General features: G+C 41.9%; 2 protein-coding genes and 1 non-coding gene across 8 annotated transcripts in view; all 3 read right to left on the reverse strand.

The window, feature by feature from the left end:
* CHUK (component of inhibitor of nuclear factor kappa B kinase complex) overlaps positions 1-14,797 on the reverse strand; it is a 40,217-nt gene extending 25,420 nt beyond the window's left edge. For 2 of the 3 annotated variants that reach the window (XM_066239149.1, XM_066239147.1), the window contains exons 1-9: positions 14,632-14,797; positions 9,417-9,511; positions 8,305-8,419; positions 7,352-7,421; positions 6,156-6,244; positions 4,812-4,901; positions 3,650-3,774; positions 3,359-3,466; positions 2,633-2,768 (exon numbers count right to left, since the gene is read on the reverse strand). In XM_066239149.1, coding sequence (XP_066095246.1) covers positions 2,633-2,768; positions 3,359-3,466; positions 3,650-3,774; positions 4,812-4,901; positions 6,156-6,244; positions 7,352-7,421; positions 8,305-8,419; positions 9,417-9,511; positions 14,632-14,736 — 933 coding nt within the window. In that variant the 5' untranslated portion in view covers positions 14,737-14,797. Of the gene's footprint in view, positions 1-2,632; positions 2,769-3,358; positions 3,467-3,649; positions 3,775-4,811; positions 4,902-6,155; positions 6,245-7,351; positions 7,422-8,304; positions 8,420-9,416; positions 9,512-14,545 lie in introns of all 3 variants that reach the window. The other variant, XM_066239150.1, reaches the window with a different exon arrangement.
* Positions 14,798-17,673: 2,876 nt separating this feature from the next.
* The window catches only part of CWF19L1 (CWF19 like cell cycle control factor 1), a 32,228-nt gene continuing 22,920 nt past the window's right edge, over positions 17,674-26,981 (reverse strand). For all 4 annotated transcript variants that reach the window (XM_066239632.1, XM_066239634.1, XM_066239635.1 and 1 more), the window contains 4 exons: positions 21,943-22,152; positions 21,020-21,139; positions 20,507-20,604; positions 17,674-18,115 (listed from right to left, as the gene is read on the reverse strand). In XM_066239632.1, coding sequence (XP_066095729.1) covers positions 17,971-18,115; positions 20,507-20,604; positions 21,020-21,139; positions 21,943-22,152 — 573 coding nt within the window. In that variant the 3' untranslated portion in view covers positions 17,674-17,970. The remainder of the gene's footprint in view (positions 18,116-20,506; positions 20,605-21,019; positions 21,140-21,942; positions 22,153-26,981) is intronic.
* Positions 21,328-21,475, reverse strand: LOC136311417 (small nucleolar RNA SNORA12). The gene has a single exon (XR_010726803.1). It is a non-coding gene; the product is annotated as a small nucleolar RNA SNORA12 (small nucleolar RNA).

Raw genomic sequence — 26,981 nt, forward strand, 5'->3', positions numbered from 1 at the left:
GATAGCTCCTTGGTCTAAGCATCAGCCTCAGGCACTAAGGTTAGCTTGGCTGATTCAAGCATCAACCCCAGATGGGCGTTGCCAGGTGGATCTTGGTTGGTAAACATGCAGGAGTCTGTCTCGCTATATACCCTCTTACTCACTTAAAAAAAATTACTGAGGCAAGAGAGCTAAAAGTTATCACCAAGTCCTGTTTGGCTAACGCACTGAGGGGTGATTTATTCCTTGGCACAGAAGAAAACCAAACCAAGAAGACAGATATCTTTCCAATGTTAGTCATGAATAACATCAACACGGCCTTAAAGTCCTATTTTAAAAATGTATTCCAGCCCTGGCTGGTTGGCTCAGCGGTAGAGCATCGGCCTGGTGTGCGGGGGACCCGGGTTCGATTCCCGACCAGGGCACACAGGAGAAGCGCCCATTTGCTTCTCCACACCCCCCTTCCTCCCTGTCTCTCTCTTGCCCTCCCGCAGCCAAGGCTCCATTGGAGCAAAGATGGCCCGGGCACTGGGGATGGCTCCTTGGCCTCTGCCCCAGGCACTAGAGTGGCTCTGGTCCCGGCAGAGCGACGCCCTGGAGGGGCAGAGCATCGCCCCCTAGTGGGCAGAGCGTCGCCCCTGGTGGGCATGCCGGGTGGATCCCGGTCGGGCGCATGCAGGAGTCTGTCTGACTGTCTCTCCCCATTTCCAGCTTCAGAAAAAAAAAAAAAAATACAAAAAAAAAAATGTATTCCAGCCTGACCAGGAAGTGGCACAGTGTATAGAGTGTCGGACTGGGACATGAAGGACCCAGGTTCAAAATCCTGAGGTCACTGGCTTGAGTGCAGGCTCACCAGTTTGAGCGCCGGGTAGCAGGTTCGAGTGTGGGATCATAGACATGACCCCATGGTCACTGGCTTGAGCCCAAGGTCGCTGGCTTGAGCAAGGGGTCACTTGCTCTGCTGTAGCCCCCTGGTCAAGGCATATATGAGGAAGCAATCAATGAACAACTAAGGTGCCACAACGAAGAAGTGATACTTCTCATCTCTCTGTCTGTCCCTCTCTCACACACACACACACACACACAAATGTATTCCAAGAGTAGCATAAAATATTTTATGATTATACTTTTTCATTTAATTTTAGAAACCCGATCTACTACAAGTAACCAACAAATTTGGAAAGACTGCAAATCGCACATGAAAGTTGTTTTTGGGCATACAGTATAAAAAAACCTTTCATTCATATTAATGAAGATTTACTGAGAACCTAATACATGCCCTGTTTTATACAGAATGCTAGGGTAGAGATGGCGTGATGGTTGAGTGGGCAAATATTAATAGAAGTAGTAAAACAATCCCAGCATTGAAGAAGAGGACAACCTATGTGGAGGGGAATAAGGGGAAGATGAGAAACAACTGGAGAATACAGTAAATATGATTAAATGACCACTGTGGCAGAGACCATGAGGAGAAAAGGAGAGTTGAATGAGGGCCAGTGTAGGTGAGGAGATAGAGATCACTTTGGGCAGAAGGACAGCATGTGATCAAGCACAATGAGCTTGATGTCATAAAAAGCAGTCACAAGCTGGTCCTGAGTGAAGTAGAGGGTAAGAGAAGTAGGGATGAGGCAAACACTTGGTTGGGGTGAGCCTGCATTAGGAAAGCCCAGAAAAGCAAGGCAGATCAGTTTAGACTTGACTTGGCAGGCAAGAAAGAACTATGTTGGTTCCTTGGACAAGGAAATAAGAAAGTACACTGCTCACAAGAATTAGGGGATCAGCGAACATGCATACTCCAGAACCTTCAGCCTTCTGTACAGTGCATTTTAACCAATGAAATAAGTTGGTCTTGCATCTTATTTGCATAATCAAACTTTCTTTGATTTGTCATTTGCTTTTCTGATGTTCTTGTTTAATAAAAAAAAAATCAAATGCTTTTTTTTTTTTATTGCTTCATATTCATTTTGAAACATCCCTTAATTTTTGTAAGCAGTATATTTTCGGAAGATGACATGGTCTGGCAGTTCATGATGTACAGACCATAGGAAGGATAGAACTATAGAGGCATGTAAGCCAGGTAGAAATCTTTCTCACCAAACCAAACTCAGACCTAAATGAATGAGGTGACATGGCACCAATCTGAGGATTGGCAATATCCAAAAGATGCTTCAAAGGAGTAATCAAAAAGACCATGTAGCCTGACCAGGCGGTGGCGCAGTGGATAGAACGTCGGACTGGGGCGCAGAAGACCCAGGTTCGAGACCCTGAGGTTGCCAGCTTGAGCAAGGGGTTACTCAGTCTGCTGAAGGCCCACGGTCAAGGCACATATGAGAAAGCAATCAATGAACAACGAAGGTGTCGCAATGAAACTGATGATTGATGCTTCTCATCTCTCTCCATTCCTGTCTGTCTGTCCCTATCTATCCCTCTCTCTGACTCTCTCTCTGTCCCTGTAAAAAAATAAATAAATAAAAATTAAAAAAAAAAAGACCATGTAAAACTGAGAAGGCTTACTAAAAAAATAAAAACATATCCACTCTAAAAAATATCACTTTCTTTTTCAAATAAGTATGAGGAAAAAAATTATGAAAATATATTTATGCTAATTTTTCAAATAAACTTGTTAAATAGAACTCATTCACAAGAAACTAACCTTCAAATTCAGAATGTGATCCATTAATACAAAACATTTTGGCTGCTTCAAAGTAAGATCGACAGGTCCTCCTCTCTGCTGAGGATCCCAATTCAGCATCAACTGTAGCCAATTTTCCATGGGTTCTACTATTAAACTGGAAAATGTACAAAAACAGGGTCAAAATCCTTGTTTCAAATTTCCTTTAGTTCTTTAAAAAGGGTAAATTTATAGGTGGCCCATTCCTCTCTCATTACTTGTCTGTACCATTTTGTATCTTACTTTCAAATAATTCACAAAGGATAGGGGACACACTTTTTCATAAAAAAACCCAAATCTACAAATGTAAGTTAGTTAGTGGCAACTCCAAGAGGAAAGCCCAGTTCCATTTTCCAAGGGGCCATTTACTTCAGTGTCCCCAGAGTCTCTTAGCACCTAAGCCAATCAGATGAATGGCAGGAGTTATTGTTTCCACTAGATTTGTGCTGTCCAATATGGAAGCCACCACTCCCAAGTGGCTATTTGCACTTCAGTTAATTAAAATTAAATAACCTTTAAAATTTACTTCTTCAGTCACACTAACTACCCTTCATTGCTCAGTCACCTCATGTGGTCAGCAGACATAAAACGTTTCCATCATCACAGAAAGTTCTACTGGATGATGCTACTTGAAACAGACAACTCTGCTGTCCTTTTACGCCCTGAAGAAACTGGGACAAATGTCCTCAACTGAAACACAGTACTTACCTACACAGGTTATTTGGTTGAGGTAAATGACTACTAAACCGAACTTCTCCTGTCATTTCTTCACATGCAAATATACACTTTGGATCCTTCTTCTTAATCTTCTCATGCCTATAAAAAACAAAAGCTACCTCAGTAGACAACCTAACTCACAACTCTAAGATTTTTGCTATTTAGTTTTATTCAATTATGTGTTTAAAAGGAAATGATACCACTTAAAGAGAGGAGAGAAAAAAAGGCAACTGAAAATTTCCATTTTCATTAAGCACACTCAAGCTCTCTTCCATTTCTTACCAGGTAAATGGCTGCAGATGATGTAAAAAAGGCCTATATCCAGCAATACATTCAAACACCATGGTCCCAAAGCTCCAGTAATCAACAGTGGCTGTGTAAGGCTTATTCTCAAAGAGCTCTGGGGCCTTAAAAAGAAAAGAATGCTTTAAACATCATACTGTAAGCCTGGCCTGTGGCGGTGCAGTGGACAGAGCATTGACCTGGAATGCTGAGGTCACTGGTTCAAAAGCTTGGGCTTGCCCGGTCAAGGCACATACAACATCAATGAACAACTAAAATGAAGGAGCTATGAGTTGATACTTTTCACTCCTCATACCCCCTTTCTCTCCTCTCTCTGTAAAATCAATAAATAAAATCTTTAAAAACGAGAAAGTTACTTTATTTTCAAACTATATACTATATTCATGACCTTCAGAAATAAAGAGAATTTTGTACACTTAAAGAAACATCCTGGCTGGTTATCTCAGTGGTCAAGTGTTGACCAGGTGTGTAGAAGTCCCAGGTTTGATTTCCAGTCAGGGCACAAGGAGAGGCAATAAACAATCTGCTTCTCCCTTCTCCCTCTTTTCTCTCTTTCTCTCTTCCCCTCTGGCAGCCATGCTCAATTAGTTCGAGTATGTCAGCTCCAGGTGCTGAAGATGGTTTCATGGGGCTTCCGCCTCAGGTGCTAAAAATAGCTCGGTTGCGAGTGGCTCCAGATGGGCAGAGCCATCAGCCCTAGACAGGGTTTGCTGGGTGGATTCTAGTTGGGGTGCATGTGGGAGTCTATCTCTGTATCTCTCCTACTCTTGTTTAAAAAAATTTTCAAAGAGCCTGACCAGGCAGTGGTGCAGTGGATAGAGCATCAGACTGGGATGCGGAGGACCCAGGTTCGAGACCCTGAGGTCGCTAGCTTGAGCGCGGGCTCACCTGGTTTGAGCAAAAGCTCACCAGCTTGGACCCAAGGTCGCTGGCTTGAGCAAAGGGTTACTCGGTCCACTGAAGGCCCGCGGTCAAGGCATATATGAAAAAGCAATCAATGAATAACTAAGGTGTTGCAATGCACAACGACTGATGCTTTTCATCTCTCTGTTCCTGTCTGTCTGTCCCTGTCTATCCCTCTCTCTGACTCTCTGTCTCTGTAAAAAAAAAAAAAAAATCAAAGAAACAATACATGTCTTACCAGATACTGCAATGTTCCCACAAAAGATGTACACAGACTTCCTTGATCAACATCTTTGGCATATCCCAGGTCAATTATTTTATGTATAATCTATGAAATAATAAACATTACATGGTTGAAAGTTTTGAAATGGAAAGGCAACAATGTCCTAATAAGGTTCTGGAGAGAGTGGTGGTGAAGAGCTTGGGCTCTGGAATACCATAAATGTGATCTGCCTTGTGATCTCGTTTAGTTTCCTATATGACATTAGATCTCGTTTAGTTTCCTATATGACATTACTAACTACCCCTACTTCATAGAACTGTTATTAGGATTCAATGAAACAGCCAAAGAAAGGGATTTAACACAGTGCCTGGTACATGGTAAAAACTAAATATAGAATGGCTATTAATTTTTGTTTTGGTATGTTCAGAATAAACTTGATCCATTATTCTGAAAGACAAAGGTAATGGTGACTCCCACACTTGAAGCCGCCGCATACCATCTTACAGTGTGTCAATGTGAGTAAATTCCAGTAGTGGGGGGGGGGGGCACGCGCAAGAAGGTCTATCATGGTCCAGGCGCCGCTCGCAGAGGGGCACCAAATTGTCTCCAAGACAAACAAGAAAAGCATACTACGCCCTCAGGGGGGCACCAATAAAGTGTGCCTCAGGTGCCAGTTGTGTTCACTAGGCCATCTAACTTCAAAAATATCCAGAAGTCATCAGCTACAAAAAGAGGGAGAGAGAGTTTCCAGCACACATGAAAGCTTCGTAAGAGAAGAAGTACCATCTGGCTTTCATCACTTCCAACTAACCACCATCTCAACCAACTATAAGACCACACAATGCAATTCAAAGTTCAGCGTCTTGGCTTTACACCTTTACAGGATCAAATTTCAGTGCTAAAAGCAAGCAAACTGTTCAAATGATTCTGATAAAAAATATCTCAGGGGTCAATTCAAGGTTGTGAATTTTAATACAGAACTTAAGACTTTTGTGGAGAGGAAAATAAGTTGTTTTTTTTTTTAGTATAAAACATAAATGTACTCTTCTTCCCTTAAGGTGAAGCAGACCCAAAATACAGGTATTTTTTTAATGTGCTTGATAGGGATTGATAAATTATTTACTCAGTACCTACTGCCCCTGCTAGAAAAGCAGGTGAACAAGACGGTGCAGCTCATTCTCTACTGCAGCTACTGCGACAGCAGAGGAGACAGACAACCAAACACCGAACCTCAGCTAAGTGCAGGGAGGGCTGTGTGGGGAACCTGAGCGTGCGAGGAAGGCACCAACCCTCAAAGGCGAACTACCTCAGGGACACACTACTCAACTGTCATGGGACATGTTTTCAGCGTCCACCTACCTTCCCACCAACATCCTGAAGAACTATGTTTTCAGGTTTTAGATCACGATGTATAATTTTGTTTTCATGCAAATACCGGATCCCAGATCCTAAATAAAATTTAAAATGTATTTTGAGGTAAGAAAAAACACTGGATTAAAAAGAAAAATTCATCTCATAGTTTGTACTTCTCTAATACTCAAATTTATAGCAACAAAGGTAAGTACTCGATTAATATTTCAGCAGTTCAGATTTCTCCACAGAAAATCCAGTAATATTTAACAAATACTAGAGAATTATACTATATACTCATTTAACTTATGAGAAATAGCCTTAAAATTAAAAGGACCCTGATCAGTGGTGGCATAGTGGATAGAGTGTTGACCTGAAATGTTGAGAGCCCAGGCTTGAAGCCCCGAGGTCACCAGAAGCTGAGTGTGGGCTCATCTGGCTTGAGCACAGGATCATCAACATGACCCCATGGTCACTGGCTTGAAGCCCAAGGTTGCTGGCTTGAGCAAGGGGTCATTGGTGTGGCTTGAGTACCCACTGGTCAAGGCACATATGAAAAAGCAATCAACAAACAACTATACTGATGTTAACTATGACTTGATGCTGCTCATCTCTCTCCTTTCCAGTCTCTCTAAATAAATAGATTAATTAATTTTTAAAAATTTAGAAAAGATGGAACAATTTTAAAAAACCATTTATTTATCCTTATAGTGTCCCTCCCCCCCCCCCCCCCCCGGCCTTCCACTAGGCTTTAGCCTACATGATCCGGGAAAAGAAGCAAAATCAAAATACATAAGGAAACATATTCTTGGCTTTTGAGCTGGCCCAAAGGCCTAGGTCCTGATAATTTTAGGATTTTTCAGGAGTTATTCTGATTAAAAAGAGATGTCATCCTAAGAGTTGACTTGAAAACCTATTTAACAGATCCAATGCCACTGCTAAATAAAATTACTATGGTTAATCAAGGAGGGAGAAAGAATAGAATTAAATTAGGTCACTTAATACCATTTTTTTTGGTCAGCAATTTGAGCATTAGCCAAAAATAAAAAATAAGTAACAAAATATCCTAGTTTTTACTTAGCATCAACAATAACAGTTAAATTTTTCTGATAATTTCTTATAGATGCTAAAAATCTATGCTTTATAGTATATAGAATCTTTTAATAATCATTAAATTATAGTGGTATTTCATGTTGATTACATACCTATATCACTCAGTAAAGAAAGTATCTGGCTTTCTTTAAGTCCACAGCAATTTTCTGGTTTGTTGAGAAGCTAAAGAAAAAGAAAGTCTAAAATGTATACTGCCAATGTTGCTAGGCAGTAACAATGACACATTAATCACTACCACTACACTCTAAGAGAATATTCAAAGAAGAAAATAAGTCGTGTAAAGGAAATATAAGAGGGGGAAAATTACCAAATCCACAGAGAACCTGTAAATTTCATGACATGGCTTATACAAGTAAAGATAAAGGGAGAAAGTATTAAAAACTGAAAAAGACTGAAAAATCTCACAGATATGTATATAAAATCTGTATAGCAGATTTAAAATAAGGCGGGAAAAGATTTCTAATAGAGAAAAAACTTTTTGGGGAGAAAGAAGTGAAGGGATCAACAAGTATAAATTGGTAGTTACAACATAGTCACAAGGATATAAAGCAAAACAAAGGGAATACAGTCTATAATATTGTGATAATTATGTATCGTGCCAGCTGGGTCCTGGAAATATCTAGGAGATCACTATATAAAACATATGATTGTCTAACCACTATGCTGTACACCTAAAACCAACAGAAAATAGTATGTGAAGTAAACTATAATTTAAAAAGTCTTTTTTATAAACACTTTAGTAAAATTAAATATTGATATTTTTATCTAACACCATCAATATAGTCCCATCCTGCAAACACCATCAACAACAACAAAATGCATGTTCTAAATCAGGGTTCAGCATATGTTCCTTGTAAAGAAACAGTAAATACTTTAGGTTTCACAGGCCGTGTAGTCTCTGTCACAACTACTCAACAATGCCGCTGTACTGAAATAACCGGCCCTCGTTTACTGACCTTCATTCTAGATGGTCATATTGAATGTGACTCAAATACTGTTAAAGTCCACAATTTACTATCTCATCATCTCAAAACAGCCATACTACCTTTCGGAGATCTCCTCCAGAACAATATTCCATTGCTAGAAGAGGGACATCGTTAATTAAAAAATTCAATTCCTCAGGAACATCACAGGCCTTTACAACATTAGAGTGATTCAACCTAATAAAAAGGGGAAAACATAATAAAAAATTCTTTTCCAATGAAAAGAGACTGGGGTAGTTAACAGAGGGGCAGTGAAGGAAGAAAGGCTGGCATTATTTGTAATATTCTACTTTCTCATTTGTATAATTAAAAATTAATTTTAAGAGAAAATACAAATAAAAACACTATCACTACAATTATATTTCTTTAGCCAAGTAGTAAGCATCTTATGTACATTAACTCACTTACTTATAATAATAGTCCTACTATATGTAGATTTATTAATAGTCTGATCCCACAGGAGAAAACTGAAGCATAAAATGATTAAGTAACATAAGAGCACAGAGCAAGTAGGTGATCAAATAGGAATTAAAGTGTGGCTCCAAAGTCTGCCTTGTACTACCTATCCTATGATCACAGAGTTACCCAGAGGTGAACACTATTAAAATTTTGGCAAATTTGGGTTCGATTCCCGGCCAGGGCACATAGGAGAAGCGCCCATTTGCTTCTCCACCCCCGCCCCCCCCCTTCCTCTCTGTCTCTTTCTTCCTCTCCCGCAGCCAAGGCTCCATTGGAGCAAAGATGGCCTGGGCGCTGGGGACGGCTCCTTGGCCTCTGCCCCAGGCGCTAGAGTGGCTCTGGTCGCAACAGAGCGACCCCTCGGAGGGGCAGAGCATCGTCCCCTGGTGGGCAGAGCATCACCCCTGGTGGGCGTGCTGGGTGGATCCCGGTCGGGCGCATGCGGGAGTGTCTGACTGTCTCTCCCTGCTCCCTGTTTCCAGCTTCAGAAAAATACAAAAAAAAAAAAATATATATATATATATATTTATATATATCAAACTAAACCTAAGTAAGCATGTGATGTTATTATCTGAAATAGAACACATCTATCTAGTGAGAAAAAGAGAAATATATTCCCCAAAAGATCCTAAGAAGAATGGATTCTTGACCTCCTCCTCTATGATGACACCTGGATGGGCTGCAGAATCAGGAAATATAAGTCAAGTACACTTACTTTTTCATGATCTGGATTTCATGGCACCACCGTTCTCTGTTTTTGGTACTTAGCTCTAGGCGACAAGACTTAATTGCTATTTTGAGTTCAAGTTCCTAACAAAATAGAAAATCAACAGAAAAAAAGATAAATTAGGTTCTTGTGCAGATTTACTTGCTATCAAAGGAATGCCAACCTGGGGCAGCAAAACCCTAATTTTACTAATTAGACATACTTATCCACAGCTCTCTTGAACCAATGCTTTTGTTAGGTAAACCATGAGAACCAATGCTTTAAAACTGACCAAACACACAAAGCACATAAGCAAAAAGTGACTCAGGCTGATACTAAAACAGGTTTCTTCAGAATACTGTTTCATAATATATGGCTAGAAAATTCAAAGACCCTGCCTTCCCAACAAAACTCTTTTTGAGCTTAGTCAAGACAGCTAATAAGACCACCAGCCTCCAGCAGAACTAGAATGAAGAGGATAATTCAGGGCTCCCTGGCCTCAATAACAAGTAATTTTAATATGACCAAACCTGGTAAAAACAAACAAAACCCCCCCTCCAAATTAGGTTATGATTTCTCTGCATTTCAAATGACATAAAAAAAAAAACTAACAATAATTGTACTTCTGTTTCCATGTTTATAAAATGAACCTAATAGCTCTAGTCTATGATTAGTAATTTACCCAATTCTGACAAAATTAAACCCAACCTAATGTACATCACAAGAAATAGCCAGACTTCATCACATTCTGGCAACAGAAATAATGCAGCTCAGGACAGCAGTTGGGACCAAACAAGAGCAAAGAAAATATATATAGATGAGGAAGCAAGACATAATTTGTATGGGGTAATCTAAACGTGGGGTAGGGGATAGAAGGTGGGAGGAAAAAGCTAGAGATAAGAGAACAGATATATAGGTAAGTGGAAAGGAACTAAAGCTACAACCCAGCTTAACCACAGTACTCACACCCTTCAACCTTTATTTTGTTTTAAGCAGGTACCTGGTTGTAGCTAGGTCCCAAGTAAGTTTTTACCACCATGGAAATAATCTGGCACAAGCATGAACATTAAAACCAGACTCTGATATGATTGAGGCAGGAAGCTATCTATTTCAAAAAGATCCCATTCTATTAAGATACTTCAACTCCTCAGTTTCTATCTCACCTACTTTTAAAGGCCTTCCTCACTTTACCTTTTCACAAAGAATGTCCTGTGGAAAGTTTACAGATGTCCAGCAAAATATTTTAAAAGTTCCATTGTTTGAAAAACTGGGAATTTTCCAGAAATAGATAGTGATGGTTCCACAACAACGTAAATGTACGTTAGGTCACAGAACTATACACTTAAAATTGGCTAAAATGGTAAATGTTATGTATATTCTATCACAATAAAAAAAAAGGAAAATATTAAGTTAAATTTGTTTTATTATAGGAGTTCTCAGAGCTTTTAAAACACTAACATGGGTTTTGACTCTCCAAATGAAGGAATATTATATGTGCAGCATTAACCCAATGTATTCGACCGCAGTATCCTTTTTTCAAAGTGTTTCACAGGATTAGTTATTACAAAAACACTTTGAGAAGTGTCACCCTATTCCATAGAAAGAGTTTTTTGGTTATTTTGCCATGCTTCCATATTACTTTACAAATACCTTTGTTAAAAGGTTACCACATTGCCTGACCTGTGGTGGCACAGTGGATAAAGCATTGACCTGGAAATGCTGAGGTTGCCGGTTTGAAACCCTGGGCTTGCCTGGTCAAGGCACATATGGGAGTTGATGCTTCCAGCCCCCACCCCCCGTCTCTCTCTCCTCTCTAAAATGAATAAATAAAATAAAAATTAAAAAAAAAAAAGGTTACCACATTGTACTTAAAAGTGCCTACCTCTCCCACTAGACTTGAAATCTCTTTGAGGGCAGAAAACTCTGTTTTTTGTTCATTTGGGCACCATTGGCCCTCAGCATTAAAATCAGCTAAATAAACCGTCTCACTCACATCCTTTACTCTTCTTCATGGAGATTTAAAAGGTGTAGATGAAATACCAGGACACAACTTCCATTAAAACACAAGGATCTTGAAAGCTGGAAATGCAAGCCCTAAGTCAGGCTTAGACAAGTAATGATGCTGTTTCCAGGTCTCATGACACGGTATTTCTTTTCTTCTCAATACATGCCCAGTGTCAAGTGTCCCAGTTTTGGGGAAGTCCACTCTGGACACCTGGAAAGTTTCTGAGATAATTCTAAGATTCTAGAGGACCCAAATCTCTTCCATTTGAAATGAAAAAAAAAAGTGATAAATTCCATAGAGAAAGTAGAATGGTGGTTGACTGAGGCTCTAGGGAGGAGGAAATGGGGAGTTATTTTTTTCATGGGTACAGAGTTTCAGTTTCAGAAAATAAAAAAGTTCTGGAAATGAATGGTGGTGATAGTTGCTCAAGAGTGTGAATGTACTTAATGCCACTGAACTATACATTTAAAAGTGATTAAAATGTAAAATTTTATGTAATACATATCTATATATTTTACCACAATTATTTTAAGAAGTGATATATTAATCCATCCCAGCCAAGGTCCAAGAAAAGCAGTCACAAAAACATAACAGCATGCATACTTTTCCTTTCTTATGACCAGGCTGTCAGGCTTTGATAAAAAGTCCACAGGCAACATCTGCTGGGAGTGCTTGGCTCCTCCTCTTTTCTGTTTTGAGTGCCTTTATGTCCTGACGATGAGAATTACTAAATTTATTACTTGTCCAGCTGTCAAAGTACTTAATGCTTTAGTCCTTACCTTCCACTCTCCCTCTCTCCAAGATTTCCTCCTCTATGCTCCATCTGGAAATCTATCTCATAAAATTTCATCAGTTCCATAAGTGACATTTGTCATTAAAACTGCCACACAAACATGCCTATTCCTTCCAGGTCCACTCCCATCTCCCCTACCTCCCACCCTATATTATGGGCTCTCATTCCTGTTATTTCTTTCTTTCTTTTTTAAATTTATTTTAGAGAGACAGAAAGGGGTAGAGAGACACAGAAACACTGATCTGTTCCTGTACGTGCCCTGATCAGGGATCGAACCGGCAACCTTTGCTTATCAGGACAATGCTCTATCCAACCAAGCTATCCCGCCAGGGCTCACACGTTACTTCTTTTCTTTTTTTCTTAGCGAGAGAGAAAGAGACAGACAGACAGACAGACAGCGAGGGAGGAAGAGAGATGAGAAGCATCAATTCACAGTTGCATCACTTTAGTTGTTCAGCCAAGCCAGTGACCCCTTGCTCAAGCCCAGCGACCATGGGATCATGTCAATGATCCCACATTCAAGTCAGTGACCTCAGGGTCCCAGATCGACACTCTATCCACTGCTCCACCACCAGTCAGGTTCACAGTGTTACACTCGTTATTTCTTAGGACAGCAAATCATGATTTTCCTCTAGAATTCACTTCTTCATTCACAGGCCAATTACAAGCATTTTGATTATATCTTAACTGCTCATTTCGTCCCATGGTTTTGCAATCAGATTTATCTTTCACAAAAAAGATCTTCCCAGAACACTTTTATCTTGGCATTTCCTTTTCTTTTTTTAATTTTTAACTTAATTTAATTTTATTTTTTTACAGACAGAGAGAGGGTCAGAGGGAGGGATAGACAGGGACAGACAGACAGTAATGGAGAGAGATGAGAAGCATCAATCATCAGTTTTTCGTTGTGGCACTTTAGTTGTTCATTGATTGCTTTCTCATATGTGCCCTGACTGTGGGGCGACAGCAGACCGAGAAACCCCTTGCTTGAGCCAGGGGCCTTGGGTCCAAGCTGGTGAGCTCTGCTCAAACCAGATGAGCCAGTGCTCAAGCTGGCAACCTTGGGGTCTTGAACCTGGGCCCTCCGCATCCCAGTCCAACGCTCTATCCCCTGCGCCACCGCCTGGTCAGGCTTGGCATTTCCTTTTTAAGGTCAATTAATGATAATCAAGATTATGAAAATATCAACAACACAGCAGCAGGAGCTAATATCTGAGAGCTTACCATAGACCAGGTATTGTACTTAGCTTTACTACATTAGTTTTTCTAACTCTCAGACTCATATACATTATTAAAACCATTTTAAAGATGCCAAAACAAAGGCCATACTGCAGGGGTTATTAGTCCAGAGTTTATACATCTAAAAGGTCTGTGAATGTCCTTCAGGAAAGCATGAACTTCCTCAAATGGAAATGCATAAGGCTGCACAAATGTGCCTCTATACATTTTTCTGGGGAAAAGTTTCATAGCTTTTATCGGTATAGCAAAAGTGCATAGCTCAAACATGATTATTAACTGCTGCTACATTGGTTAAACATTTTTAATTATTATTATTATTTTTTTTTAATTTATTTTTTCTAAGAGAGGAGAGAGAGAGAGAGAGAGGGAAGGAGAGAGAAGGGGGAGGAGCAAGAAGCATCAACTCCCATATGTGCCTTGACCAGGCAAGCCCAGGGTTTTGAACCGGCAACCTCAGCGTTTCCAGGTTGACTCTTTATCCACTGCGCCACCACAGGTCAGGCCTAAACATTTTTAATTAAATTAATGTAAAATTCCCACGTTATACGTTGTCTTCAGTTAATTAGAGCATCTCATCCCAATCTATCTCTTTCCCGTGTGAAGCCACGATCATTATCAACAGCTGATCCTCATACTGTTTCCTACCTGGAACCCATTCCCAATTCCAAAGCCAACCCAATGTTTCTAAAAGCTTAACTGTAAACCCACCATGAAATCTTGCCTACTCCAGCACCACTGATATTAATTACATAGCCTCCAAACGCACGCAAGTACACACACGTTCCAACAGGAAGCCCCCTCTTCAGCCCCATTTTCTCATCTACTTGTGCTCACAACACACACTCTGATGTGCATCTGCTTCACATACCCTCATGCTCTCTACATTCAGGGGGACACATATGCACTGTCGCACTCGGTCAACACCTTGCCACATCTTGACACTCGTACTAGTCTCCCTAATAGTTCTCACACACGCTGACCTAGGACCTCAATCACCAGGCTCACAATCTCTCTCTCTCTCTCTCTCTCTCTCTCTCTCACACACACACACACACACACACACACAGGCTCACTGGCCCACAATACTGCCCAAGGTCTCACCGACAATCTTTCCCACACTGGCAGTCGCTGTGTTCCACAGACGCTGACAAACACCCACAGCCGCTCCCTTGCGCGCCCAGCCTCACCCGATGCTGGTACAGGCAGACGTTTCCGAAGCCGCCGGTGCCCAGCCGCTCCCGCATTTCCCAGGGCCCGCCCGCGCCCGGCCGCAGCCCCGGGGGCCGCTCCATGGGGCGGGAGGGCAGCGGCCTGGGGTTCCACTACTGTTCCAAGGCCGGTTCCGGGCCGCCAAGGCTCGCGCGTCTTTCTTCTCGCGATATGAATGCGTCACTTCCGGTACGCCGCAGAAAAGTCCCGCCCCAAATTCTCCCCAGAACTGAAGCTGCGCGGAGAGGTAGGTCGGGGGAAGTAGGTGGTTAAGTACCGTGGTCATTTTCCTAGTTGAGAGAACCCACTTGTTTTTCCCAGTTTTCAAAAATGTTAAATCTCGGCCCTGCCTGGGTAGCTCAGTTGGTTAGACTAGAGCATGGTCCAAATACACCAAGGTTGCGGGTTCCCTCCCTGGTCATATAGGAGAATCAACCAATGAATGCATAAATAAGAGGTTCAACAAATCCGTATTTCTCTCTTAATAAATAAAATTTTAAATAAAAATTAGATGTCTCCAAACCCTACAGTCTCTTCCAATCACTTTCCAAATGAGTCTTTCCTATGTTGGTCTCTTCTAAACTTCACATTGCCTCCACCCCTACCTACACTCTTTTAAGTTCAGACTTCTGCAGCCTATCCGCCATCCCCACCACCCGCTGAGCTTGCTCAGGCAAATGCTAAAAATGGTTTAAATATTTCAGGATCTGAAGAACTATAAAGAATCCTTTCCTAATAGGCCCACTGATCATTAGCCTCCATAATTCACTTTTTTTTTCTTAACTAATTAATCATCTTCCACAGGGGAATCAGGCTCAGCTCTTCTTTTGCTTGACTTTCTATACACCTGTTCCAGGATATCCCCTGTGGTCCCAAACAACTCAAGGATATGATGCTGTTCCAGAGTAAAGAATGTTACCCCTGACTTCAGGAGCTTTCCCTCAGATGCTTTACGGAGCTGTCAAGTAGTCCTACAGATACAGGTTTGCCAGTGCAGTAGTTCCTCATTATGGGGATTGTCTCATGTGATGCAGGACTGTGGAGGCAAGCTTCAGAAATACTGTTTGTGTAGCAAGAAGTGCCTCTGGTGGTGGATTGCCTTAGCATAGGGAAACCAACTCCCCATTGTTGCTGAGTCCATCATATGCTTCACGGAATTGGGGGATCTCCTCAATCACTCCAGGTATAACAATCTGTGGGATCAAATTCTCTGAAGAAATGTCAGTTGGCATTAAGTGTGGTCATTTGAGCTGCCTTTGAGATCATGTGCACTTGGACCATCATTTGCACAGCTTGGCCTGTGAATTCAGTACTTGGAATTCCTACTAACCCTTGGAGGCACACAGTTGTACCATCACAGATGTAGCATGTGAGACATTTAAAAGTAGATACAGGGTCTGCATCACAGCAGTATCTGGCTGCTCTGAAAGCACTAAATGGGCTTTTGGCAGAGCAAAGGTGTCTCGTCACCAAAACCCTTGAATAGTGCAGATTGGTGAGCACCGCATGATGCAAAGCGAGTCATGTAGGTCATCAGTAACGCACATGGTAGTGGAAAATCTGGTTTCCATAAATGCTTGGTAGCCATGGAGCTGGAGTATCAGACTTGGAAGTGATTGCAAATGGTACCTCCAAGAACACATCTCTTAGAACTGGGCAGACTGCACTGATGATTGTGATACAGATTGTACTAACAGTAAGAAGCCCTCATTTGCTAGATACACATCATCACAGTCAGCACTGGAATGTGATCTCCACAGATGAGACCGAAATCTAATTCTCGTTTGGAAGAGCTGGGGAATACATGCTGAGGGTCTGAGGGTTCTGATGATTGGGTTTACCATGAAGAGGCCATCTTTGCAGGAACCTGGTTGTTTCTTATAGTTCACTCTTTGAACATCCCCTATTCACATGGACATTGCATAGTTTGTTTTAAAATCCTGAACCAAGTTTGCCAGTCCATTTTTTTATGTATAAAATGGAAGTAATAATGCCTACTTCGTGTTTTGTGAGGATTAAGTGAAATCATGTCTCGGGCATAAGTGCCCAATATATAGGAGCAATTATTTTTCTTTTGGCCTCCAAAGTATGGCATTCTCCAATGATGTCACTCTGCTTCTTCTCCATATACTTGTTGGATCAGTCTTTTTTTTTTTTGCAGGGACAGAGAGAGAGTCAGATAGAGGGATAGATAGGGACAGACAGACAGGAACAGAGAGAGATGAGAAGCATCAATCATCAGTTTTTCATTGCGACACCGTAGTTGTTCATTGATTGCTTTCTTATATGTGCCATGACTGCGGGCCTTCAGCAGACTGAGCAACCCCCACTCGAGCCAGTGACCTTGGGTCCATGCTAGTGAGCTTTTTGCTCAAGCCAGATGAGCCTGCGCTCAAGCTGGCAACCCCGGAGTCTCGAACCTGGGTCCTTCCGCATTCCAGTCTGACGCTCTATCCACTGCGCCACCGCCTGGTCAGGCTTGGATCAGTCTTATTTCTATGGTAGTTATCTTCAGCTTAGGACTCTATTCACCCTATCTTATTTTCATCTATTCTCATATTTCACCTATGGCCAATACCCTGATGATCCCCAAAGTCCCATCAATAATCCAGATCTCCATAAATTTATAACTGTCTAATGGCACACTAAAATTCAACATTATCGAAGCAGAACTCATCTTTTTTTTAAATCTGCCTCTTCTCTTCCCAATTAGACTGTAAACTTGGGGACAACAGACACCATGTTGGGACTTGGCTATCCTCCTGGAGCCTAGAAAAAAGCCTGGCACAGAGGAGTTAAGTATTTGCTGAAAGACTGAATGACTTTTTTTTATATATGATGAATGCTATAAGAAAAATAGCAAAGGCCCTGGGTCTCTTCTCCATCCTAGGTTGCTCAGAGAGAAGCCACCTGTGAGATCCTGGAATAACAGCCAGGCCTAAAGTCCTGGTTCCTCCTATTACACACACACACTATTTCATTCAATGGTTATAAGTAACAAAGATAAGATACCTCTCAACCATGGAAAAGTATCTGGATTTTATTTGATAATTTAAATGTTTTTGAAAATGTTGATAGACAAAGGATGTACTTGGGGCTGGATGGCAAACATGCTCTTCATATAGGATTGTCATCCTAAAATGTGACTTTTCCCAAAAAACATTCAATATTCAATCTTAGGCCTCTTGCTACAGACAGGTTCCATGGGAATGCACCAGGAAGAGGCAGAGAAACAGTCCCCATGGGAGACTGTAGTTTCTTTAAAAAAACAGGCTGATGCAACTCCTGTGAAGTTCATAAAGTGCCTTGCCCTTTGCTTAATCATCCAGAGTAAAGTCAAAGGGCTCAAAGTCTTTCCGGAAGCGGCGAGCCAGGGTCTCCTCTTCTTCCTTGCTGATCTGACACTGCCTCCAGTCGGACTTGTCAGGAATATTAAGGATGGCTTCACTTGCCAGGACTTCCCTGCAGAAAGAGCACAAGGAAGTCAAAATAGACAGTTATCAGTGTGACACCTCCCCCTGCCCATTCCTCTCCGGCCAGAGAGCTCTCCTCAGCATCACCGAAAGGAGGCATGCAAACTCTTCTGACTGGCCTGACCTGTGGTGGCGCAGTGGGTAAAGCATCGACCTGGAATGCTGAGGTCACTGGTTCGAAACCCCTGGCTTGCCTGGTCAAGGCACATGTGGGAGTTGATGCTTTCTGCTCCTCCTCCCTTCTATCTCTCTGCCTCTCTCTCTCCCTGTGTACCTTCTCTCTAAAATGAATAAATAAAATCTAAAAAAAAAAAAAAAAATTAAAAAAAAAAAAAATTTCAAACTCTTCTGACTGCGCAGACTGTTTTCTCTTGCCCTGAGTGCCATCTCTGCCATTTCATCAAAATCACACCCATTTTAAGTGACCAGCTCAGGTCCTCTTCTTAACCCCTCAAATCCCATTTACTTTTCTGACCAACTTGGAACTACATTTTTTGGAACTTAAGAGAAGCAACATGGCACAGGAGAATGGGGGCAGGTCCTGGTCCCAGAATATCAGAGACAATTCCCTTCCTGGTTCTGCCACTTGCTTTCTATGACATGAACAGATGAATTCTCTGAGTCTTGATTTTCTCACCTATGAAATGGAAAATAAGGATTTTGTGAGGTACGGTTATAACATTAAAGCACCAAACCAAGGGGGTGGGGGAGGGGCACAAAGAAGGCTAGATGGAGAGTGACGGAGGACAATCTGACTTTGGGTTAAATGTATGCAACAGAATTGAATGACAAGATGACCTGGACACGTTTTCTTTGAATATATGTACTATATGTACCCTGATTTATTGATGTCACCCATTAAAATAAAAATTTATTTATAAAAAAAAATTTACAGTTAAAAAAAAAAAAGCACCAAACCAGCTGTGATTAATTACACACTGCCTTAAACTCTAGCTCTGTCATCCCAATTAGACCCTGAGTTTGCTAAAGGCATTGTGCAGAGTCAGGCACCTAGTGCCATAACCACTCTGACTTTCTGCCTCTCCTTTAGCGGATTCAAGCCAACATAGGCACAACTGCACAGGCTCACTACAAACAATAACAACAAACAAAACCTTATCTTGGCTCTTAGAACTAAAAAACAAACAAACCCAAACTACCGTACTTCCCCATGTATAAGACACACCTTTTCCCAAAAACTTTGGGGTCTAAAAACTGGGTGTGTCTTATACAGTGGTTGTAGATTTTTTTTTACTTGCATTTCCTGCTTTTTCCTGCTTGTTTTTGCGCTCATTGTTGAAGATGGTGATTCTCATCAGACACAGATGAGGACAAGCTAATGGATAGGAGTTCTGACAGTGATGAGGAATTGTATGAATTTTATGATGAACAAAACTTGAGTTCAATAACTTTATGTAATACATTTTTTTTCAAATTTCATGCCCCCAAATTAAGGTGCCTCTTATACATGGGAGCGTCTTATACATGGGGAAATACAGTACATACAGACACATATACAAGCTAGCTTTTAATTGCCATTGCTTTATCTTTTACTTATTTTTCTATATTAGAAATAACTGTTTGCACATCTATATTTCCACTTTGAAGCTACAATAAATAGAGTTGAAAACAAATTACATGAATCTTTTTTTTTTTTTTTTTACAGAGACAGAGACTCAGAGAGAGGGATAGACAGGGACACAGACAGGAACAGAGATGAGAAGCATCAATTATTAGTTTTTTGTTGCGTGTTGCGACACCTTACTTGTTCATTGATTGCTTTCTCATATGTGCCTTGACTGTGGGGCTACAGCAGACTGAGTAACTCCTTACTTGAGCCAGCGACCTTGGGTCCAAGCTGATGAGCTTTGCTCAAACCAGATGAGCCCGCGCTCAAGCTGGCGACCTCGGGGTCTCAAACCTGGGTTCTCTGCATCCCAGTCCGACGCTCTATCCACTGCGCCACCACCTGGTCAGGCTTTTTTTTTTTTTTTGAGTGTAAGGGAGATACAGAGACAGACTCCTGCATGTGCACCGACCAAAATCCACCTGGTGACCGCCATCTAGGGCCAAAGCTCTGCCCATCTGGGGCCACACTCGCAACTGAGTTATTTTTAGTGCCTAGGTGGAGGCTCCATGAAGCTATCCTCAGTGCCTGGAGCCAACATGCTCAAATCAATCGAGCCACGGCTGTGGGAGGGGAAGAGAGAAAGGGAGAGAAAAGGGGGAGCAGAAGGGGTGCAACAGAAGCAGATGATCACTTCTCCTGTGTGCCCTGACCAGGAATCGAAGCCAGGACTTCCCCATACTGGGTTGATGCGCTACCACTGAGCAAACCAGCCAGGGCATGAAAATACTTTTAAAATAAAACTATACAAACCTTCCAAACTGCAGAGGAAAATTCTTTTTAATTCTGTGGAAAAGCTTCTCTCCTGTGTCAAGTTCAACATAAAAATATGCTGCTCCTGGCTGTGCAATCTAAAGTAAACATAGTTGCATAAGGACATACAAAAGTGCTTTAAACATCTAAAATCCTAGCTCATCTCTTAAATACTTGAATTTGGCAAAGAATTCAGTCTAGCCGCACAAAGGATGTATGCAGCCATAGAGTTTAAAAAGCCAAACTGGCAGATATTACAAAGATCTGCCCAGTGGCACCGTCTTTCTAAGTTACTGCCTTAAAAAATTTCTAATTTCTTGCTCTTCCAAGGAAAGCACTGAGGTGTTGCTATAGTTCCACCTTTGTCTCCAGTCTAATCAACACTTCAAGCTCTTGTCCAAAATTGTCACCTATTTAATGTTTCTGGAATTCCTTGACAGTACGTCAGGCTCAACATGTCAGAAATGAGGTTTTTTACTTTTCCCTGAACATCACCTTCCCCTCCTGTTTTACCTGCTTGATGTCAGAGTGCTCTGGGATTTCCAACAGCTCTATCTGTTGCTCCTGTGCCTGGGCAATGAAGGCGTCCTTAATGTCATCAGTAGCACAGCGGCTAAGTGGCACAGGAATGACCTGGAGGGAAGGTTGGGGAGGTAGGAGAACTTCTGTATACAGGTTCCAGGGAGGCCATGCCTCCTGTAGTTCCTGAGAAATAGCAAATCCATCACAGGGGCGTAGAAACACCCCTCAGCAGAGATTTTCCTCAGGCCAGACAGGTCCATGTCTGTCTGTAAGGACTTAAACTTATGAGATAGCCTGCCACCTGTGGGAGCCAACCTCTGATGCGGGAAAGGCTAGAGAGAGATCTCTTTGTCGTCCAGCTTTTGCCAGCTCCTATGTAATATATGTGGCAGAGTCAGGCCCATTTGAAAACTTAACAAATGCGCCAGAAAGAAACCCACCACAACTACAAACAAATTATCCATAACAATCTCCAAATCACTAAGCTGCTAACCCCATGCAGGTTCTGAGCCTCTCTCCTACCTCTTGAGTGTGGTCACTCAAACTGGGCTTCATACAAAATACCTACCCTCTTCCAAATTCTACCTGTCAAGACCCAAGTCTTTCTTGGAACCTTCCTCAACCTACCTTCCTTTTCTAAACAAGGTACTTACTGTCTGCAGTTCACTTATACTGACCATGCACTTCCCAGTAAAATCTCTGGAGTTAACCACCAGAGACTCTTTAACCTTTTAAATAAACATTTAAATATCAATATAAAAATTCATGTTAAAAATTTTAAATATAAAATATTTAGTTTTATATTGGCATTAAATATTTATCAAATTAATTATTAAAATTAACATTGTTTTAAATTTGATCAATATCTAGCTCCTCATAGGGCCCTTCCAAGGTCTTGGGCAGAGAATGCCTACCTGTAGCTGGAGGTGATGGCTCCTATAATTTCTCTCAAATAGGATACACCGTTTCCCCCGACTCTTGAAGAACCTCCTCAATGTAGCTTTGTATTTCTCCACCTCTTCCACCACCTCTGCTGAAAGCTCTACCACTGACTGGTAGTGTCCAATGGGCAGGATAAGGACATGGTCATCGGACAAGCCTCCTTTGGCCAGGGCAAGGTAACACTGAAGATGAAGTGCACAGACATGAGACATCAATACTGCATGTTTGATTCTTCAGGGAGAAAAGTCCACACAGGGAGTGAGCCTGGGGCAGAGGGTGCAAAAAGAGCTCAAGAAGCTATTAATAGAAATTCTCCAACTTTTAAAAATCTGATTTTAGAGATTACAATAACAATGTTCTCAAGTATGTGTTGAAGAACAGGATTAGATGCAAATTTCTACATAAGTATCAAATGAATTAGGAGCAAATGAGCAGCACACTAACAAGCTTTGGCCTCAAACACACCAGAGCCAAAGGGGACCAGACAACAAATAGTTGGTTTTCCTTCCCAGGCTCCAAAATTAGAAACAATTTTTCAGTTACTATCACCTTCAGCCACAGAAAGATAGCACTTCTGATTTCAAAATGACCACTCTCCCTACAGTAACATGCAGTCCCACTCCAAACACACCATCAGGCTCACAAAAAAGACTAGGGTGACATGATTAGCATCTGGTGTCCCTATTGCTGTAAGCTGCTAACTAACCTTTACAAAATGAAAGCAAACATATAACCTAACGGGGTGGAAGAAAGGAGAAACCTCAAGTACTATATCCAGAAAGATAGGAAACTTTGGTTTCTACAATGGATGCTGGCAGCTAAACAGCAATAAAAATATTTGCCAAAACCAAACCACATAAGACTGCTGTACACTCAGTCTTTGAAGGAAGAAACACCGTGAACAGATGAAGGCCAGTGTATACCAATACAGGCAGATGAAGGTACCAGAGTTTTAGAAATAACAGTCCAAAGTATAATTTTAGTGTGGTGTTCACAGTTAAGGCTGAAGGAAAGAGTCATTTCTTTTTCATTTACACTAAGAAAGTCCAGTGGAATGACAACATAGGTAGTGGAAACAAACTAATGCATGTTCAGCCTGATCTATTGTACTTGGCATAGGGGACTGAGCACATCTACAAGGCTAATTTCCTTTCTTTTTTTTACTTTTTTTTTTTTCTGAAGCTGGAAACAGGGAGAGACAGTCAGACAGACTCCCGCATGCGCCCGACCGGGATCCACCCGGCACACCCACCAGGGGCAACGCTCTGCCCACCAGGGGGCGATGCTCTGCCCCTCCGGGCGTCGCTCGTTGTGACCAGAGCCACTCTAGCGCCTGGGGCAGAGGCCAAGGAGCCATCCCCAGCGCCCGGGCCATCTTTGCTCCAATGGAGCCCCGGCTGCGGGAGGGGAAGAGAGAGACAGAGAGGAAGGAGGGGGGAGGTGGAGAAGCAAATGGGCGCTTCTCCTATGTGCCCTGGCCGGGAATCAAACCCGGGTCCCCCGCACGCCAGGCCAACGCTCTACCGCTGAGCCAACCGGCCAGGGCCTCCTTTCTTTTTTAAAAGATTTTATTTATTAAGTTTTTTAGAGGAGGGGGAGGAGCAAGAAGCAGTTGCTTCTTATATGTGCCTTGACTGGGCCAGCTCAGGGTTTCCAACTGGCAACCTGTGTTCCAGGTCAAGGCTTTATCCACTGTACCACCACAGGTCAGGCTACAAAGTTAATTTTCCAGATGATTGAAGTTCATCAAAACCTCATAAGCACTAATGCATTTTCTTAATTTTTACAGTAACCATTTTTGATTGTTTCTTTTAAAGGCTTACTCTAGAAGCCTGAATCTTCTGGACTTTTCTTTTTTCTTAAGTTGGAAAAGGGGAGACAGTCAAGACAGACTCCCGCATGTGCCCGACCAGGATCCACCCGGCATGCCCACCAGGGGGCGATGCTCTGCCCATCTGGGGCGTTGCTCTGTTGCAACCAGAGTCATTCTAGTGCCTGAGGTAGAGGCCATGGAGCCATCCTCAGCGCCCGGGCCAACTTTGCTCCAATGGAGCCCCAGCTGTGGGAGGGGAAGAGAAAGAGAGAGAGGAAGGAGAGGGAGAGGGGTGGAGAAGCAGATGGGCGCTTCTCCTGTGTGCCCTGGCCGGGAATTGAACCCGGGACTCCTGCACGCTAGGCTGATGCTCTACCACTGAGCCAACTGGCCAGGGCCTAGACTTTTCTTTATATCAGAGGGTCACTGCCATAAACAGCAGTTTTTATATTGTGATGGGTATTGAGGCTACTAAAACTTTCTAGTCTAGACTTAATAGCAACCCCCAATGCAGTGCCTTCTGGTTCTTGTAAATAGTTTCACACTTGTCCAATCTTTTCCCTCCCTTTCAAGCTCTCACCTTTTAATCTGTTCTATACTTGAATCATGTCTAATTATATCCCAAATGTATAAATAGGAACTGAATGAATGCATTCCCACAGTAAAATGTATGGACTTTGAAAGAGTTACTTTGGACTCATAGCAGGCTTCCTTTCCTTTTACCAATTAGTGGCCATGAGCCATTAACACAGTTCTATGTATGTCCCTTGAGGAAGGCATGGCAAAGACAGAAAGCCAGGGGGAAAAGTGATGAAAGGAGAGCAAGAGAAATGGATGTAGAGAGGAGACTCTAAACCAGGGGTCCCGAAACTGCGGCCCCCTGAGGCCATTTATCCAGCCCCTACCGCACTTCCGGAAGGGGAACCTCTTTCATTGGTGGTCAGTGAGAGGAGCATAGTTCCCATTGAAATACTGGTCAGTTTGTTGATTTAAATTTACATGTTCTTTATTTTAAATATTGTATTTGTTCCCATTTTGGGTTTTTTTTTTGTTGTTGTTGTTTTTTACTTTAAAATAAGATATGTTCAGTGAGCATAGGGATTTGTTCATAGTTTTTTTTATAGTCCGGCCCTCCAACGGTCTGAGGGACAGTGAACTGGCTCCCTGTGTAAAAAGTTTGGGGACCCCTGCTCTAAACCTTTTGCCAGACACCAAAGGTCACCAGAGGTTCCCAAGAGGTCTCCCCCCGACAAAGGAGAAAGTAGGTAAGTATAGGTTTAATTACTAGGTAGATGCTAAAATCCTCATGTGGCCTCCTACTTGGGGTGCTGGGATGGGCCACAATCAAGACCTGTGATGTTTTCTGCCCAGATGAGAAACAAACAGGGCTCCTTGATTATCTCCTCAGCTCATGTGCTGGACAACAAAAAGTTGATGGAAAGGAAAGGTCACTTCTCCCTGAGGCCTAGAGCAGCACTGGCCTAACAAGATAACATTCCAAATCTCTTGTCCCTGCATGGCGTTTTGAACCTATTGAAATTTCCAAAATAGAAGGCAGTCTCAAGCCTGCCTTACTATCCAATGTGTGAAGGAAAGAAGGGCATAAATTAATCCAGAGAAAACAAAGTCCAAAAGAGATCATCCAAAAAGGACACTCCTGTCAAAGCAAGAGCTTTTCCAGTTTGCTTTTCTTCCCACTGAAGAGTTCATCACAGGCTCTGTGTGTGCACAGACCTTGTCACCCATAAGTGTTCCCCCTGTACACAGGATTGTACCAGTAATAAAGACCAAAGTATTAAATGTAAGAGACTGGGACTATTCAGTCTGGAGACCTATACCTATTTATCAGAGAGGCAGGAAAGGGATGTCACAACATGTAAGATGAAATTGAGATTCTAGTTGGTCAGTGTAGGAGGCCACAATAAAGGGCCATCAGGTTGTCAGGATAAGTTGAGGAAAATGTCACATTCAAAAACCAATTTAGACTAAATCAATGAAAAGTATCTGTCTGCTGAAGCACCACAGACTAAGAAATAGTGTGTAAATATTTCCTCAGGAACCTTGGGAAAGCCAATTCCAGTCGGGTGACAAGGGTGTAACTATAACCCTGAACATTAAGCATTTTCATTCTAAATGAATGAGAAAGGATGATGGTCTATACGGATTCCAGTGAAATGAGAGTCAAAGACTAGTACTATTCGGTACCTAATTGAGCTATGTCCAAGGAAAAGTATCTGGGAAAACTGAAATAGGAGACTTTATTGTGAGACACACATACTTCATCAGTTTCCACAGCGTAAGTAAAAGCCTCCTCAAGATCATCCAGTTCTCCTGTCTGATTCAGTGCTTCCCAAGCAACCTTATAATTATTACTTGGGTTCCTGGATACCCACATCATTACTGTGAATATAGGGATTCCTGTCATTAGGAAAGTATATCCTCTTTACTACACAACACTGAGAATTTACTGCTTTTTATAGTATGGAATAAAAATATGGTGTTCAAGAAGTATATAAAACTATCACCGTAGGAGATCCATACCTATTTATCAGAGAGGGAGGAAGGGGGAGCAACCCTGTGAAATTGGCACTATACAACCACACGAGAACTGCTCTAATTGCTGGTGGACAATAAGATTGTCCAGTCGTGTTGGAAAATAGTTTGGCATTTTCTTAAAATGTTAAAGATAAATTCCACTCCTAGGTGTCTCTCCAAAAGAAATGATACAAATGTCCACACAAAGACATGCATGTAAATGTTCACAGCAGCACTATTCCTAATGCCCATAAAGTGGAAACAACCCAAATGTCCACCTGTTGATGGATACAGAGACAAAATGTAGTATATATATCCATATAATGCAGTGGTTCTCAACCTTTCTAATGCTGTGACCCCGCAATACAGTTCCTCATGTTGCGGTGACCCCAAACCAAAAAATAATTTTGGTGGCTACTTCATGACTGTAATTTTGCTACAGTTATGATTCAGAATGTAAATACCTGATATGCATTATGTATTTTCCGATGGCTTTAGGCGACCCCGCTGGGGTCGCGACCCACAGGTTGAGAACCGCTGATATAATGGGATACTACCTGACAATAAAAAGGAATGGAATGCTGATAGATGCTACAATGTGGATGAGCCCCAAGAATATGTTAAAAAGACAGACACGAAGACTACATATTTTATGATTCCCTT

Source organism: Saccopteryx bilineata, chromosome 7 (assembly GCF_036850765.1).
Source record: "Saccopteryx bilineata isolate mSacBil1 chromosome 7, mSacBil1_pri_phased_curated, whole genome shotgun sequence".
Lineage (NCBI taxonomy): Eukaryota > Metazoa > Chordata > Mammalia > Chiroptera > Emballonuridae > Saccopteryx > Saccopteryx bilineata.